We start from the raw sequence: 18,294 nt of genomic DNA on the forward strand, positions 1-18,294 counted from the left end.
ACAAATGGTCTCATTTTGTTAGCATCACAGTCAGTAAATAGCTTCATTTTTGTTAGCATGTAAAATGCTTTTTATATCTCCATGGCATATTCCTTATTTGCAGCAATACTGATCTCTAGAATATAACCAGATATAATAGTAGCTAAAACAATTCAGGAATAGCATTAACCCATCCACAAAGAAAAATTTTTCTCTAATATATACTCATCTACAGTAGTAGAAGGAAGTACATTTAGCACCATTAGTATATATATAATGTGAAGACAGGAAGGATACAAAAATGTACAACCATGCCGTGACTGTACAACAATAGTGGGAACATGTTCCAATCTACTTTAATGTTTCTATTAACCATAGTTGAAGTTGTTACTATTAAGAAAATAATTCCACAATAACGAAGAACAACTTTCTGCAAGTATTAAAACAGACCACATAAACAAAAATAAATGTGCTTAAAGCTTTTTTTTCTATCAGTCTACAAGCAGCAGCATAGAAATGGACAAGTCTGAATTCCTGTAGGACAATTACACATAATGAGTCCACAGGAAACAACAGCACATAGAAGCATCCAGACTCTTTTAACACTATCAAAATTCAACTGATGACTGGCCCACTATTACACTTTGAATTGCTGTGTTCACTACTGTACTGTTATTGCTGATTTTGGTTTTTCATCCTGGTTGTGAATGAGTCAACAAGCTGTTCACTTAATTTTCTGTAGATAATGCCACTTCAATCTGGCCTTGTGCTTCATCCTGGTAACATAATGCCTAATAAATCAGTTACTTCCTCCCTGCATAAGATAATTTTGATGCAGTTAATGAATAACATTAATCTAGCTACAAATGATCTTGTTTGGCGACATTAATGTCATTCTTCATGTCTGAAGACAGTCTGTCATTTGATTGAAAATGGTAATTTTAAGAATGAGGTGACAACTATTGTGCTAAGTCAGAATTTTTCAAAAATATTTAAAAGGTGTAAATCGTTTTCTTCTTAAAATAATATGGTAATTTATAATGAGTACGAAGTTACAACACAGCAGGCTGGACAAATGGATGCCAGCAATCCAAGAATGACATTAGGGGAAGGCAATGAATGTGCAAAGAAAACCACAAGAAAGGAAGATGGGATGAAACAAAAGGAACATTTGTTGTGAGCAAAATGAGAAGAATCTTCACTGCCAGTAAAGAGAAAATGAATGAATATTGTTAGGAAAGTGAAAATATAGAAGTGCAGGTGAAGAGAAGATGAAATCATACTATCTGCTGTGCGATGAAATTTTATACAGACGAGTCTGTATGGAGTTAGAAGATTAGGAGTTGCACTTGTATTTTACAAATATGGTTTACACACCTAAGTAACACCCATTTCAGAGCACAAAAGTGTATAGGACATCAATAAGAACAGGCTGCATTTTCAACTACATGGTGTATATCAAGTGAGAAAGATAATTGCTGTGTGTGAATTGTGTCAGAAAATTAAGATATCTATCACAAAACATAGAGGCTATAGAGAGCTACACAAATTATGATAGTCCACAGAATTGTTTTCTGAACACGAGAAGCAGCTAGTTTCCAGTATCTGTTGTTGTTGTTGCTGCTGCTGCTGTTATGATAACGGCTAAGCAAGGCAACAAAATTCCAGCTCCACACTCTGTTCAGTACTGTGAAGTACCAAGGTGAAATCTGTTAGTAATAATGTATATGATACTGCCCACAAATATACAAATACCAGCAACCTTTTAGTGTTATCAGCTGACATACAGACACACAACACTAAATGAACTGAGCAGAGAGGATATACAAGTACAAAGTGAAAGGCAGGGAAAGGAGGAAGAGGAGGAGGGGGCGGGGGGAGCGAGAGAGAGTGATACCGCCCAAGACAAGACTGTAAGTTAAAAATAGGAGACAGAACAAGAATAATGAGACACCCTAAGTAAATTTAACAGCATTTCACCACATTATCAATCTCCGTGGAATGAAGATATTTCATTCAAGAATCAAATGCTGTATTTACAGGGTATGACATTTAAGTACATATCTGACAGCAAAGGTTACGAGAAAATCAAAGTAATAAACACAATTCAACATCTAACTTATGGCATGCCTTTCTACATTTAAAAAGATATGTTTATAAAAAGTAGAAATAAAATAAACTATGTGATCAGATGTATCTGGACACCCCAGAAACGTATGTTTTTCATATTAGGTGCATTGTGCTGTCACCTTCTGCCAGGTACTTCATATCAGTGACCTCGATAGTGATTACACATCATGAGAGAGCAAAATGGGGTGCTCCACGGAACTCACGGACTTGGAACGTGCTCAGGCGATAGGGTGTCACTTGTGTCGTAAGTCTGTACACGAGATTTCCACACTCCTAAACATCCCTAGGTAAACTTTTTCTGATATGATAGTGAAGTGGAAACGTGATGGAGGACATACTGCACAAAAGCGTACAGGCCAACCACATACTATGACAGTTAGACGGGAGGTGAGAAAACTTTGATTTCATGGTCAAGTGGCTGCTCATAAACCACACTTCATTCCGGTGAATGCCCAACCACACCTCGCTTGGTATAAGGAGCGTAAACATTGGATGATTGAACAGTGGAAAAACACTGTGTGGAGTGACAAATCATGGTACACAAGGTGGCAAATGGATGGCAGGGTGTGAGAATGGTGAATGCCCGGTGAACATCATCTGCCAGCACGTGTAGTGCCAAAAGTAAAATTTGGAGGCAGTGGTAATATGGTGCGGTCGTGTTTTTCATGGAGGAGACTTGCACTCCTTGTGGTTTTGCATGGCACTATCACAGCAGAGGCCTACAGTGATGTTTTAAGCACCTTCTTGCTTCCCAATGTCGAAGAGCAATTCGTGGATGGCGATTGCATCTTTCAACATGATCGAGCACCTGTTCATAATGCATGGCCTGTGGCGGAGTGGTTACACAACAATAACATCCCCGTAATGGACTGGCCTGCACAGAGTCCTGACCTGAATCCTATAGAACACCTTTGGGATATTTTGGAATGCTGACTTCATGCCAGGCTCACCGACCAACATTGATACCTCTCCCCAGTGCAGCACTCTGTGAAGAATGGGCTGCCATTCCCCAAGAAACCTTCCAGCACCTGACTGAATGTATGCCTGCGAGAGTGGAAGCTGTCATTAAGGCTACGGGTGGGCCAACACAATACTGAATTCCAGCATTACCGATGGAGGGCACCACAAACTTGTAAGTCATTTTCAGCTAAGTGTCCAGATACTTTTGATCACATAGTGTATCTATAGTGCATCAGGATGGCTGGCCAGTACTTACATTCAGGAGAAAAAAATTCTAGTACGGCCAATAGTTTCTTCTTCAGGCAAGAAAGGGGGTTGGTTGGGAAATATTAGAAAGGAGGGGAAGGTCATCTCACTCCTTGTTGAGAAGGGTCCACCTGTTGTGAGGATGAGACCACTCTTCTCCAATTTACCCCTACTTCCTTCCTGACGAAAAAATTTGTAAGTTTTGAAAACTAGAATAGTTTCAGCTGCTACCGTGTATACCCACTGACACAACTGAATAATGTATCTCCCGAAGATAAACACTGACCAGCCATTCTGTCTCTCAGTAATTTTATAATTTACTCAAGTAAATTTTTCCTTTGATACGACTATCTATAAAGTGTCCACTCCTTTAGTACTGTCTCTACGAATCTTGCCATCACAGGAAGGTTTCGATTTTTAATCAAGCACAGCTGCCTCACACTCCTTACATTTGAGTGTGTACTGCGACAGATAAGGCATAGGAAATCAGTTTCACTGGAGATAGATCATGATTGTGTAGCAATGGGGAAACAGTAGAATTCATGCCATAAAGCCTAGGATATTCTAATGTCAATAAACCACCATGTTCTCTTATAGTTATAAAAGTTATATAGGCATTCCAACCTAAAGTTGCAGATTTCAAATTATAATTAATACACATTTTATGGGCTCTTACTTTCTTATCTCATATTTTCTTACAGTTGCTTCATAATTTAATGACTGTGGGAGGATAAAAGATGACTTAGACAAAATTTCTAGTTGGTGTGATAATGGCAGCTAGCTCTAAAAGTAGGAAAATTCAAAATTAATGCAGATGAGTAAGAAAAACAAACACATAATGTTCAAACACAGCATTAGTATTGTGCTGCTTGACACAGTCATGTTATTTAAATACCTGGGTGTGACTTTTCAGAGTGATACAAAATGGAACGAGCATGTGAGTAGTATGGCACAGATGGCAAATGGCTGACTTCAATTTACGAGGAGAATTTCAGAAAGTGTGGTCATCTGTGAAGGAGACTGCATATAGGACAGTAGTGCAACCTGTTCTTGAGTACTACTAACAGTGTTTTGGATCTGCACAATGTCAGATTAAAGGAAGACACTGAAGAAATCACAGGTGGCCTGTAATTTTTTTGTTTTGTTTTGTTTGTTTTTTACCACCGGTAAGTCTGAACAACATGCAAGTATCACGGAGATGTTTCAGGAACTCAAATCGGAATCCATGGAGGGAAGGCATAATTCTTTTCGACGAACACTGCAGAGAAAATTTAGAGAACTGTCATTTGAAGCTGAACACAGAATGATTTTACTGTTGCCAACATACATTTCAGGTAAGGATCATGAAGAAAAGATATGAGAAATCAGGGCTCATACAGAGGTATAAAGCCAGTCTTTATTCCCTATATAGGAGAGGAAATAACTAGTACTGTTACTGTGTACCCTCCACCATGCACCTCACAGTGTTTTGTGGAGTATGTATGTATATGTGGATGTAAACTCACTATGTCCAGTCTGCTCATACTCCTCTTCTACACACCATAAAAGCATATTATGAATGGAAAGTTCCATCAGGAAAGTGTCGTCGTCCATGTTCACTGACTACTCTTTTTTTAAAAAAAAAAAAAAAATAAATAAAAAAGACTGATTTGCAAAAACTGAAGAAATATTATCTCCCAGTCTTTATCATCATGAAGAGAATGGCCCCTCTGTCAAAGATCTATATAGCTAGTGTGCAAAGTGCAAACACCTGCAATTACATGCAGACTGAACAAAGAATTATAAGCATTTTAAAAATCAGTGACATAATGGTTCAGTTGCATTTTCAAACAGAAAATGCAAAGAATAACTTACCCCTCAGTTTTTCATCCATTCCCAAAGTCTGAAGAAAGCATACAAAAGAAGTTAAAATACTAAATGAACATTGTTTATACAGCAATACCAAATTCAGTTTAACTGTATCATGTGAATGACATCATTAAAGTACATGTATGAATAATTTCTATGACCACTGTCAACAATCTAGTTAATTTTAGTTGTATGGAGACAAATTCCATGCCCAGTTCTTGATAATTTGCAAGCAATAATTAAAATACTAAGAATGAGTGAATCAATCATTTAACAGCCTGGTTCATATTTTTCCAGCTATTTTTAGAAAGAGCTAATACAGATAAACACAGTGACAAAATTACATAGCCTATCAGATGTCAGCAATATGTATTCTTATTATTCAAATGAATGTGCTTCAAGTTGAAAGAGTACTGATAAACAATGTAGCTGCATTAGCAGCTACCTACGTATTTGATTAAATAACACTTTAGTGCTACAATTAGCCATGAACGCTATTGCTCTGTATTTTTAATTTTTAAGTATTATGAAAAGTTATGAAACTTCTGAGATTTCAACATAAATGCAGAGAAATAAGATTTATTCACACAATTAAGTACAAAACAACATGCTTCCTCTGATGGTTCTCCTCTGAAAACACACACACACACACACACACACACACACACACACACACACACACACAGAGAGAGAGAGAGAGAGAGAGAGAGAGAGAGAGAGAGAGTTTTCTAATTAGCTCCACAGACTGACATTCTCCAAAAGTTCACTAAGGTTTCCAATACTGTTTATGTGCCTATCAATTACTCATTGCCTTTGCTACGTAGCGAGTGGTTACTTTATCTACTGATACACTGAATTTAACTTTTACTTATATTTTGTTGATTTCCCTAGAAACCTTTATGTGATATATTCTAGTCATCTCCAAAATGTTTACACATTGTGTCCAATAACTAACAGCAATGTTTGTAACTATACAGCTATCATTTATTTCTGCCGAATGTTACAACGCTCATACTCTAACTTATGGTAGCCAATAGAATTGTTCATGCAATAATTCTTTGGATGCTTCCCACCACTCCTTCTCCCATGCAACACTGAAAATTTTCTGTATACAATCAATAACCTTGTTTCAGAGTGGATTATCTAATAAAACCAATAACTTATTAAAAAATCAGAAGATTCCCCATGCCCATATATGTGTCTAAGGAGGTGTCACAAATTACATACTCTGTTACATTTACAGTTTTGTATGGGCATTCCACTCTACTTCCAATCACCTAGTCAATTTATGATACAGTATATAGAACACTCTTGTCATATGCCATCACTCTGACAACTCTTCCACATCACAAGTCATTCTGACCTGATGCTACTGACTTCTTCTTCTTCTTCTTCTTCTTCTTCTTCTTCTTCTTTAAGCAGCCCTACTTCTTTTTTGCTCAACCCCACCAAAAGGATCTGTGCTAGATTTAGGCCCAACTGAAACCAGTGTTCACACTATTATGTTTATCAAATTCCCAATTACAGACAACATTTGACAATACTGACAATCACAATATGTAGATGTGAGTACAAAAAAATCCACATACATAGTTCTGGTATCATTGCACAGACGAATCTATCAAACTGTGACAATGTGGGTCATTCCTCGTCAAATCACGCAGATAATGTCACCCATCATCTCAGATTTTCATGAAACTTTGCACATTTGCTTATCTTTCTACTCTCACTCAAAGTTTTTTCTATATTGAATTTTGAATGTAGTGATATTCTGATAACTGAGCTCTGCAGGAATGTCAATGCAAAATGTACTTGTATACACAAATGCCCATAACTCAGGTGTTCATGAAGCTTTTAATTTGGAATTTTTTTCATAAGTTAAGAGAAGCACTTACTTAACAGATATGGAATTATTTAAGCAGTAAAGTTACAAAGAACAATGCAAAAAACTTAATATGTGTTAATTTCCAATTTCTGGAAAAACTGCAGCCACATTGAAAAATGCTTATATCACATTTCTGCTACCTGGTGGGAACTCATAATTGGTCTTAAATAATCCCCAAAACAGTACACATTGTAATAAAATAAAATTATTAATGGGTTTTCTACAAATGGACTCACAAATAAATCTGAAATCATTATGTTGTGATGAAAAAATTATAATAATTCTAAGTAAGATCATCCATACCTGACACACACTGATTCAGAGATTCACAAAACTTTTTCTACTAGTTACTTTCTGCATGGCAATAGTCAATGTGAAATTTCTCCACATACTTTATACAGTTAGAGGGGAAAAAAATGGAAATTTTTTGCAAATGTAAATGCTGCAACTTAAGTTTGTTATTTTGATTGCATTACTTCAGACAGTAATAATAATAATAATAATAATAATAATAATAACAGAACATATCTTATTTTCAACACATCACTCTCATATTTCTCCACGCATCACAGAAGGGATGTATCTTTATTGGTAAAAAAGTTAATAACTATTCTTGACTTACGGGAATACAGAAAATCAAGCTACTGTGGCCCGAACAATGATTTTTAAATATGTATAACACTTTCTGACAGCTGATACAAGATTTATTTTTATCGAAACTCTGGTATTATTTTTTAAAAAAGAAAAAAGAAGCAGCATCCTGAGTTTTGAAACATTTTCATTACACAGGTTAACTTTATTTAGGGTGTCAAATTAAGATCTTTAAACAACAATTATTATAGACACAATAATGTTAATTTAAAATGTACATGTTCAGTAGTGATGATCCCTGAAACTATCAATGAAACTCCTTAAGAGCATCTCTGTTTTTAATCCACTGTGACCAATTATATTCTGTTAACTTCATACCTTTTTCATTAAAGTAATACAGTCTGCCTAATGTTGATTTAGGAACACCAACAGCACATAAAATGTTTTCCAAAGGCACAAAACAAGAGTCTTCCTTCTCAGGCCAAAAGAATGACACTGCTTGTCCAGGAGCATGGAGAAAAAGTAGTTCAGACAAAGGCAAAGTAGCACCTGTCATCATATACAGTTGATACATAAGAATTTTGTCGAGGACAAGTGTGTGTCCACTGTGGGGCATTTTCATTGAATGAAAAATAATCAAGGACAGCTTTTCTGAAGAAGTTCTCTCCTAATCTATAAGGAAACACAAGAAAGTGGTTTGTAATGGTGAAAATTACTGGTACCAGGTACTGTGCGGGTTGTCGAAAATCTCTTCTCAAGGTTCTTGCATAGGAAATCTACACAGACTTTCTCTATTAAAAAAAAAAACCATTTATCATTATTAGCTTTGCAGAAATCGTAAACACCATATGCAGTTGTTATTTGTGCATCATTCGTTAGTTGAACACTAACTCTTCTCAATATATGTTTTATAGTTCCTCCCAAACCATTGCACACAGATTTACCATGGTTAGCAGCAAAAAGAGAATGCTCAGCGTCAATAGAAAAATCATTTTTGTGCTCACACAAATTTTTAAATCTTTTTCTATTCTTACATTGAGCAGCACATCTGTCAGTGAAATAATGCATTTTCTTCACTTGTGGGTAATTCTCTACCAGCCCCTTATCCATTTCTTCCTGGACAGCATTCACAAATGCTACATCATATTCCATATCATAACTTATAAAGCAGTGGTTCACTATTACCAATTTAGTTTCTTCATTTACCACATAAACACACATGGGATGGATTGTACAGATGCTTCTTGTCCAGTTGTAACTCTGAATTGCATTCTGAATTACAAAACTAAAGTTTTCAGCAAAGTCCATTAACAGAACTGCTTTTGCTGAGGTTAGATTTTCTTTCAATTTTTTCAATGATTTTGACTGACACTTCGATCTAAATGAGTGTTTTTTAAGTGCCTGTAATTTTGTTACCACCAAGTCCACGCATTCACCAACAGTTGCAGACTGCTTTACCAATTCTGCCCAATGATCTGTGTTTACCCACTGGCTGAACTCTATTTCAACATCAGCATCTTTGTAAGCTAATTTCTTTTTAAATAATTCTGACAGTCATCACTGGGACAATTATCATAGTGATTAGGCATGCACTTGCAGTTTTCAGAGTCACGTACAATAAATTTTATAAGTTCTTTGTATGTTTCTTCAATGTGTTCTGCATCTGAAATCAGTTTTGCATTTTGATGGATACCACACACACACACACACACACACACAAACACAAACACACTCTCTCTCTCTCTCTCTCTCTCTCTCTGAATGAGTGCAGGCACTTCAGCTAAAATAAATCACTTCGATCTCAGTGAACAAAATTTCAAAAGACCAATGTTAATGTTTGGATTCTTCCATTTAAAACATAAGTATAGTTCCCTTAAGTGACAAAGGGTGAGTCTTTTTTGCATATACACATTCTTATGAATGCTAACTTTGTCTTTTGCTTCTGGTAACATTCAAGTATATTCAGCATATTGGTAGACATTAGTGACAACCTTTACCACTTAGCAGCAATAACTTTCCCCCTGCTTGATTTAGGAATTGATAAAACACCAATTAATGTTTTCAGTTTCCTTGCTTGCTTTTGATCAAGAGGGTGGAGCTAACCCTCAAAATCTTTGGCTTTCTTAATAATTTCATCATCAACTTTTTCTTCTCTATGGTCAGAAACTTCAATACTGCAGTCTAATGCCTGGCACAATTTTCTTTCAAAAACATGCTTCACTTTTTCTACCCGCTTTTTGCCATTGAAGCCTTCGTATGATTTGGAATGGAGTGAAGTTTTAAGAAGAGCACCCCAAATCATGTAAAGCTTTACTTGCATCCTCAATACTTTTACTTTTTAGTACTGATTAATGATATATCACCTCCGGGTCATCTGCATCACTTTCATTTCTATCACTGATGTCAGTTTTCTGTCCACAAATCTTATGACATGATGTGCGCAGTTTTTGGCCTGGTTTTACATAAATTCTTTTAGCAGTTAATTTTGTAGACAAAGACAAGAACCTGGTCTCAAAGATGTCTTAACTGCTTGTGTTTTTTGAAAGGATCACAACAAGTTCTTTGATGACTTCCAAAAACTTAAATAATAGTATCTGTGATGTCCACATATAGTAGTACTTTCTTGATCTTGAGGAAAACTTATATTGGATCGCAGTAATATCAAATCTCGTTGGTATTCACTTAGCTCTTCTATTTTTTGTAGAGTTTTTACTAAGGTATAGGTTGCTAAATGACATGGTGTTTTTAGTAATATTCCAACAGTGCAAGAATTCACATTTTCCTTTACAATTAAGTGAGTACTAATTCACTTAAAACATACTTTATACAAATGGAATGATAGGGCTGCACCACAAACAGATATGGCCTGTCTCACAGAAAGAAAAAAAGCAACTGAGCCCAAACAGACTAATTGTTGCATGCCAGTTATTCTCAACAATGAATTTCTGCAATTGTTGCATTGTTTCAATGCCTATAAAGGTTTCAAACAAGCTACTGCTGCCTAAGAACACTTTTTATCACTGTGAGTAGGTGACTGGCTGAACACGTAACTTACATAAGTACTGAATTAGTCAAATGAAAGAAAATAAATTTACACCCTTAAAGTTAACTTGCCAGCTTGGAATGAGTTATACTTAAATATGCTAATTTGATACCCTTGCATCTGAGACAGTGAGTGGATGAACTTATTTAAAATGACCTTCTCCTTCACAGCAAAAAACAGTTTGATTTCAGATGTGTGTGTCAACTGGTGGAAGACCCCCTAAAATTTTTATTTTATTAGGAAGCTTACAATCTAAGGTATTATTTAAGACCAAAATCAGGTTCCCAACAGGTTGGAGAAACGTGATATAAATATTTTTCCACATCCTAGTATTTTTTCCGAAATCGAAAATTGAATATACGTTAATATTTTTTTAAAATTTTCTATGTAACTTTACTGTTTCAAAACTGATATCTGTTAACTATATTTGCTTATGCTTATATACTTATAAGCACCCATTCCCAACTATATAGTTGGAACCAACTCCCCCTGACACGAATTGCCCTTCTTTCCACAACTAATTTAGTATCATATTTGGCTTCTGAAAAATATCTTGTGTGGTTTGATATGTCTTATTTCAAAATGTAGTCTCTCTACTAACTTTAGGCACAATATGAAGAAACCTTTCCTTTATAACTTGTCTTCATCTTTCTATACTTCTAAATTATTTTCTTTCTTTCTTTGTTTCCTTATACAAACCTCCAGTCCTACGACAACTAAATTTAGTGCAGTTATCTAGCATTCTGCAGTTAGCAAAAACAAAACTATCCCAATTTAAGTGAGTGTAGCCACTTTAATAGTCTACCATGGCTGGTAAAAGATTTTGTTCTAAAGAACTATTATATACTGAGAAGTGGTTATACAGGGTGAACATCAGAAAAAACTAACAAACTGCAGGGATGAATTCCTGACTGGAAATGGAGGAAAATAGATCCCATGAACATGTATCTGCAAATGAAACTTCCTCTGACCACATGCCACGTGTTTCGCTTGTGTTGCAGACTGTGAAATTGACGCAGTGTACTGTAACCAGCAGAATGGTCTGGTATTCATGTCGAGAACACGTCAAGATGGTATTTGTGTACCACCAAGAAGAAGGACATGGTCGAGAGGCAACTAGACTATACCAAAACAAATATGCTCACAGACACCAATCACATCAAAGAACATTTCAAGCTCTTTTTGTATGTATGTGTGATCACAAGTTCTTTCAGACAAACACTTATTCGTACTTTGGCTGACACCATATGGCAGACCACTTGACTGAAGCTTCTACTTGTCTCAATATCCTGAAGAGCCTGGTCCTCCAAATCTGGTGTATGCATAGTCCACTGCCTCCCTGTACATTCCTGTGTCTGAAAGAACCCATGATCACAAAAATGCCCAAAAAGGGCTTGAAACATCATGTGATGTGGTTGGTGTCTGTGATTGTATTTGTTTTGGAATAGCCATGCTGCCTCTTGACTGTTCCTCTCTGCTTGGCCATACACAAACACCATCCTGACATGAATATCAGACCATTCTGCTGCTTACAGTATGCTGTATCCATCACACAGCCTGTAATACACAAGGAACACATGGTACATGGTCAGAGGAAGTTTCATTCATCAGCACCATCTGGCATGGCAATTATGCATTTCCAGGTACATGTTCACAGGACCTTTTTTCCTCCATTTGCAGTCAAGAATCCGCCCCTGCAGTTTGTCAGTTTCATTAATGTTCACCCTCAGTGTTAATAATCCAACTATTTAATTACTTAGCTAGAGACTGCACAACCCACATTTGTTAACAAAGATAGTAATGAAAAAATAAGTCCAAGTATGTTCATTAAGACTCACCTAAATTCTCCTGCACTCTCCGAGTACCTGGAAGATCTAGTTCCATAAGTGTCTCAACACTTATAATACTGGGATAGCCTTTTAACTGGCAGATAGCACTGTATGGACATGCATGTGCTCTTTCATTTGCCACTAGAGTTGATCCTGGTCGTATTTGCTGTGTAACATATATGAGAGCTTCTTCAACTGCTCCTTGATGTTCCTGTCATGCAAAGGAAAGACTTCTTAAAATTTAAAGAATTATGAGCTATTTAGTAACGGTAAGGGAGTCCCTCATAACAAGTTTTATTCTCTCAAAAAGAAAGTGCGAAATGCAACAAGGCAATTAAATTTTGTGTAAAACTTGATAATAAAATTCATCCGTTGTTTTTCCATCAGTATTTTTACTATGCCAATATACATTTATAAATCACAGATACATCATCAAGACTGCAGTTATCATGTAAGGACCTAACTGCAATGTCAGCACACCAGAAACACCTATCTACAATTGTGTTGAATTTTTTGTATATGACACCACAATGAAGTCTCTCCCTCACGTTTAATCACTTACATCAACAAATACAGTTGATACGATAGTATACACAGGACTGCTGCCAAATATCTACATTCGGTTTGGACTCGCCAGCAAGAACAGTGAGCGGAGGCACAACATACTTTGACAGAAAAGCTCGAAACTCATCCAGAACTTCATTTGCAGAATCATTTCCAGTTACAACATAAAAAGCAAATGAAAATCATTCCAATGGAGAAGTCACTATTGCCTGGCCTAGAAAGTGGTCATTACATAAATACAACAAGACAATGTCAACTCTTTTTTTAATGTGAGAATGACAATATTTTGAAATACATAGCTTGAAAAAATGATCCTTTTCTATATTTTCAAAGTGTGCAGAGGTTTGTAGCAGTCAACATACCTTCGAATAGGTTAAGTTACTGGAATATCAGTTCAAATGGGGGAAGAACCGGGGAGAGAGCTGCTTTTGGTATATATGGAATAATTTGATATTTGTATAAAGCAATTCAGAAGAACCCTAAAAAACCTAAATAAGTGAGCCTGTCCACCTGGGTTGATGATGCCATAATTAAGTTTGATATTTCTGCAAAACAGCTGGTCATTTTTATCACTTGCTGTGAGTAAATGTGTTTCTGAAGGCTTCAGCCAGATTGTGAGGTACTGTTAGTAATCCATTTATATCTGATTTCAACACATGGAGATCATTCAGTCAACATTCAATGAAATGTACATCTGTACGCATTTTCAAATAATGATTGGGTGGTTTGCAAGATCTTAATAAACCAAGTACTGAATCTCAATTTTTGCATAAATTGAAACCTTGATAACTGCCAAGGCAGCAAGTGTCATTAATGCTTTTCAAATATGTTATGTGTGCCTGCTAACATAGTTCATGTGGTAATAACTAGATGGCCATGTGGTACTTCGTCTTAGCTACGTCCTGCAAACTTTTAATTTTTTACATTTACTTAGCATCTCTGCATATGTGTACACACTGGATTTTTTACAGATGAAGTAAATGGGCATGTTAACTGACTATGACAAACTACTGACAGGAACTGAACCTGGAATTGCTGAGTTTTGGCTCCAATTGGCAAAGTTATTCTGAAACATACATTTTCACATGATCAAGAAGAAAGAGGTGATAACTCTTTTCTAAAAACATTCACATTGTGCCTAACAGCAGATAGCATGAAACATTGAATTTCCATGTAAGCACTAGTAATTGATTGAACTCCTTTTGATAACAAAATGGTGGAGTTAACCTGAAAATTTACCATGGAAGGTTGGTAGAAAATAATTAATTGAGGAGGTGTAAACTGCATCAAAACAGAAAAGTGGGTCTGAGGGCACATTATAAAAAAGAAAAGACTACAAACATTACAGATGCAAAACTTGACTTACATTAGTATCAGTTCTATATAAGTAAAGCGATCCACAATAAATGACAAAAAATAGCCGGGACTGACTAATGACTCAATGCGGACCTTTAGATTTGTAGCCTGGAAAAAAGAAACTTCTTACCTCTTTAATTTAATCACATTAACACTGTTCACAACACCAGAAAATTCTGTGTGGTTTCCAGTGTTTATGCTAGTCATCAGGGCACAATCACTTCAGTTACAATGCAGAAGTGGTTAAGTGACATGCAAAAGTCTCGCCTGAAGACTTATTTATATGATCACAAAAATCTGGACTCAACTAAGTTACTGCTCTTATCATACCTCTTTACATGGTTATACTATGTGCAGTATACACCAACATCTGCTTGGTTGTTTCAGTGAGCTGTGCCGATCACATTCCTTACACCTTCCCTCAACTGCCTTGGGTAAAACATGCCACATTCGGACAGAATTTTGCATGAACTGTGTGTTTGGTGGCCTTTACTACATTTAATATTCCACATGGAGATTAAATTGGCTCAGCACAGGATAGATAAGTATTACTTGCTTATAGTATCTGTACTAATAAGACTCTTAAATCAATTGGAAACAACTAAACCCTCAGTAAAATACTGTTTGGAAACATAAGCTAAATGGCACACCTGTTCCAAGATCCTAGCCCATATTCGAGCAGGCATTTGGCTTGTGTCAGCTATACATAAGACCTTCTTGGTGTTTTTTTTGCCAGCGCAATCAATTACGGCTGGATTAGACGTCATGTAACCATCAGGGAATATATCAATAACTACTACAGCATTGTCACCACCAAGAAGCCAAGCATGGTTGTGGTCTTCCACATACTTGCTTGCCACTTCACTGCAACGGTCGTAGATTCGTTTAACTACATGATCTTTAATACCTGAAATAAGAATCAGAGGCATATTTAAATATATATATATATGTATATACATAACTGAGAATGGTTAGGATATTAACAAAACTTCTCAACAAAATTACTTTTTACCAAGAACGAAGTGCACACAGTTTAATACATCGTCAATGTAATTATCATAAAAGCAGGGCGAAAGCTCGACTAGCCAGAAACAAGGAAGAGCAGCAGTGGTGACCTTTTTTAATGACACATTCTAACACTTCTCTAAAGTGTTTTAGCAAAACCAAATTTCCAAGATTAAGCCAGATGTTACAGTCTAATTGAAATTAATTGTTAGCTCACAACCATCATGTGCCACTACAGTGTTTCCACAACAGCTCCCATCTGCCCCGTGTGTAAAACTTTGTCAAACAGATGCCTGCTAAAACAGAATGCAACACCTTCTGCTGTGGTCAGCGACATCTTAACAGCCAGTTGCCAGGTCTCAATATTTGCACTGTTAATAACTGCCTATTCTGAATGTATTGGATGCTGCTTACTATTGTTAACACTCCAAGAGAGTTGACATTTTGTTCTAGGCCACTGTCAACAGCAGGCACTATGTGCATGACACTACAAGCTCAGACTGGAGGAACTCGGTTCCTAGGTGTTCAATGTCAACAAACAGTTAATTTTAATCAGGTTAGAGTAACAGTAATGCAATTATAAAATAAAGAGTGTATTGTGTTTATGTTGAAGAGAAATTGTGTAAATTATCTTATTAATACACCACTCTCACACAAACATTGATACTCTGAAATAAATAAGAATGAACGCACTTCTTCAAAGAAAACAGTGTAAGTTGCTCATTTTTCAACACTTGTGTGCTGTTAATACCACTATGTTGCTTGGAAGTCTTATATGTTAGTGATATCATAGAACATGTGACCTCACTGATAAAAGCCGCTGAGCATGGACAATGGTGAAATAAATTTTTCAAAACAGTAAAAATGTTGCTGAAAGTGATAAATTTCAAACAAATACTTAATGCAACGGCAAGTGTTTGACAATCATAATGCCACTGTACATTTTGAACACTGAATCTCAATAAGGATTACATATTTTAAATTTGTTAAATGTAATGTGGAAGTTAAACAATGAATGGAGTAGGATGCACTATCAAATATTTCAGATCCACTCTCAACTCAGAATTAGGGAAAGAAATCTCTATTGCAATATTTCTCAAATTTCATACTTCAACTGTCTTCTGCATCTAGTATTTTAACCACTGATTCGAAAACACACACTCAGCAAAGTTGAAATGTAAAAGGGTCGTTTACCACTCCCTTGAGCAAGTAACAATCACAATAAAAATGCCAAAAATGAATTCACTCCTTGTAATACCACTAAGGAGCTTAGGAAGTATATTTGTTACTGATGATCAGTCAAAAAGCACATAATCTCAGATTTTATCAAGCTAACTTATTACAAGTATGTATGGACATAGGCATAAGTTGGATATAACCGAATAAGGTAATGCGTTTGTGAAGACACTGGGCTTCAATTCAGTTAGATGGAGAATCAATTCAAGGAAAAGCTGGGATGATTTGTTAGAGAATGTTACAGCCAACCAATTGCACTTTCATTAAACATATGTGTGAATATTCATACGTCTAAGTATGTGACATTAGGTTTTCCTTATTATTAGGCTGATAAATGCTACATCATTGTACAATGAACTTTGTACATATAAATTGCTAATAGAAATGCACTGAACACAATTCTCAAAGCAAAATATGACAGTTACTTATATTTCTGATACAGAGGTAGGCTTACATGAAAACAACCTCTCTGCAAACTTACCTAAAGTAGCTGAAGCTTGGGCTACAGGAGTTTGTTCACACCAACATAGAATTGCTTGGAAAATCTGTTTCAATTCACATTTTATGTGTATAAAAAATGACCCTTCTCTTATTGATAACTTCTTAGAACAGTTCGGGCACGCCCAGTTATATTTGTCAACAACACGAGCTTTATTCCACGTCATGTATCCATTTACGCCTTTACAGTCTTCATTTGTACATCTCCAGGTTCTTCGAAGTAAACCCATTTCCTTCATCCATTCGCACAGTTCACCCTCATGACCGGGTGTTAGCATAGGTCTAATAACCATGTGAAAATATTCGCAATGCCTGAAAAGTGTCGAACACAGTGGAGGATAAGGCCAGCGAAACACGATGTCGCATTGACTGTCATATGACATTATTAATTTGTATTTATTTTCTAGACCGAATGAATTTTTTTAGATACCTCGTAAATTCCTTTGGCGACGAATCATCTGTTCTGGGCTCGTCATTCTCCGCGCCCTGATCCATCGTGCTAATCAATAAATACATAATATGTTAACCTGTTATATACAAATACAGAAAAATAAGGAGACTGTACGTAAAATTAACCAAACTGTCTTTTACAAGTTACCTTGTAAAATCGTGCGAAGACGGTTCTTCTGTTTTCATCTCTATACTTTCTACTGCCTGTTCCATCATTTTATTTGAAAAAATTTGGAAAACGTAACACTGACACAAACAAACAGAATATAAATAAAGGAACGATACCTAATAAAATTAATCAAGTTGCCATTACTGTGTCAAAGAGTGTAAACAAATACTGCGTGGCAATCGCGTCAGTCGATAGTCCTCGTACGTTGCTGCATGACTTGTAATATATTAGGAATTTGCCAGTATAAAAAGCTGACCTAATAACGAAATATGTGATTTATAAATCAAAATTTACGGCGTTTTATTTTTAATAAAGACAGAATTAGATTTTTGTTTGACAGAACTAAATTGTTGGTGTAACTGATGCTCTTTAAATCGAAAGTCACAATCGATAAGTAACGTATGGAAAATTTATAACGTATAAACCTGTTCTGTCACTGTCTTTTTAAGTTTTCAACAGTTGGTCCCGTTACTTCCGGATACAGCCCAAGAAGCACGGCAGAATG

General features: G+C 36.0%; 1 protein-coding gene across 1 annotated transcript in view; it reads right to left on the reverse strand.

The window, feature by feature from the left end:
* The window catches only part of LOC124599560, a 28,771-nt gene extending 10,849 nt beyond the window's left edge, over positions 1–17,922 (reverse strand). The window contains exons 1-5 of the mRNA XM_047136087.1: positions 17,769–17,922; positions 17,601–17,669; positions 17,154–17,482; positions 15,082–15,338; positions 12,521–12,722 (exon numbers count right to left, since the gene is read on the reverse strand). Of these exons, the coding sequence (XP_046992043.1) occupies positions 12,521–12,722; positions 15,082–15,338; positions 17,154–17,482; positions 17,601–17,669; positions 17,769–17,836 (925 nt within the window). The 5' untranslated portion in view covers positions 17,837–17,922. The remainder of the gene's footprint in view (positions 1–12,520; positions 12,723–15,081; positions 15,339–17,153; positions 17,483–17,600; positions 17,670–17,768) is intronic.
* Positions 17,923–18,294: the final 372 nt, after the last annotated feature.

This window comes from Schistocerca americana, chromosome 1, assembly GCF_021461395.2.
Source record: "Schistocerca americana isolate TAMUIC-IGC-003095 chromosome 1, iqSchAmer2.1, whole genome shotgun sequence".
Classification (NCBI taxonomy): Eukaryota; Metazoa; Arthropoda; class Insecta; order Orthoptera; family Acrididae; genus Schistocerca; species Schistocerca americana.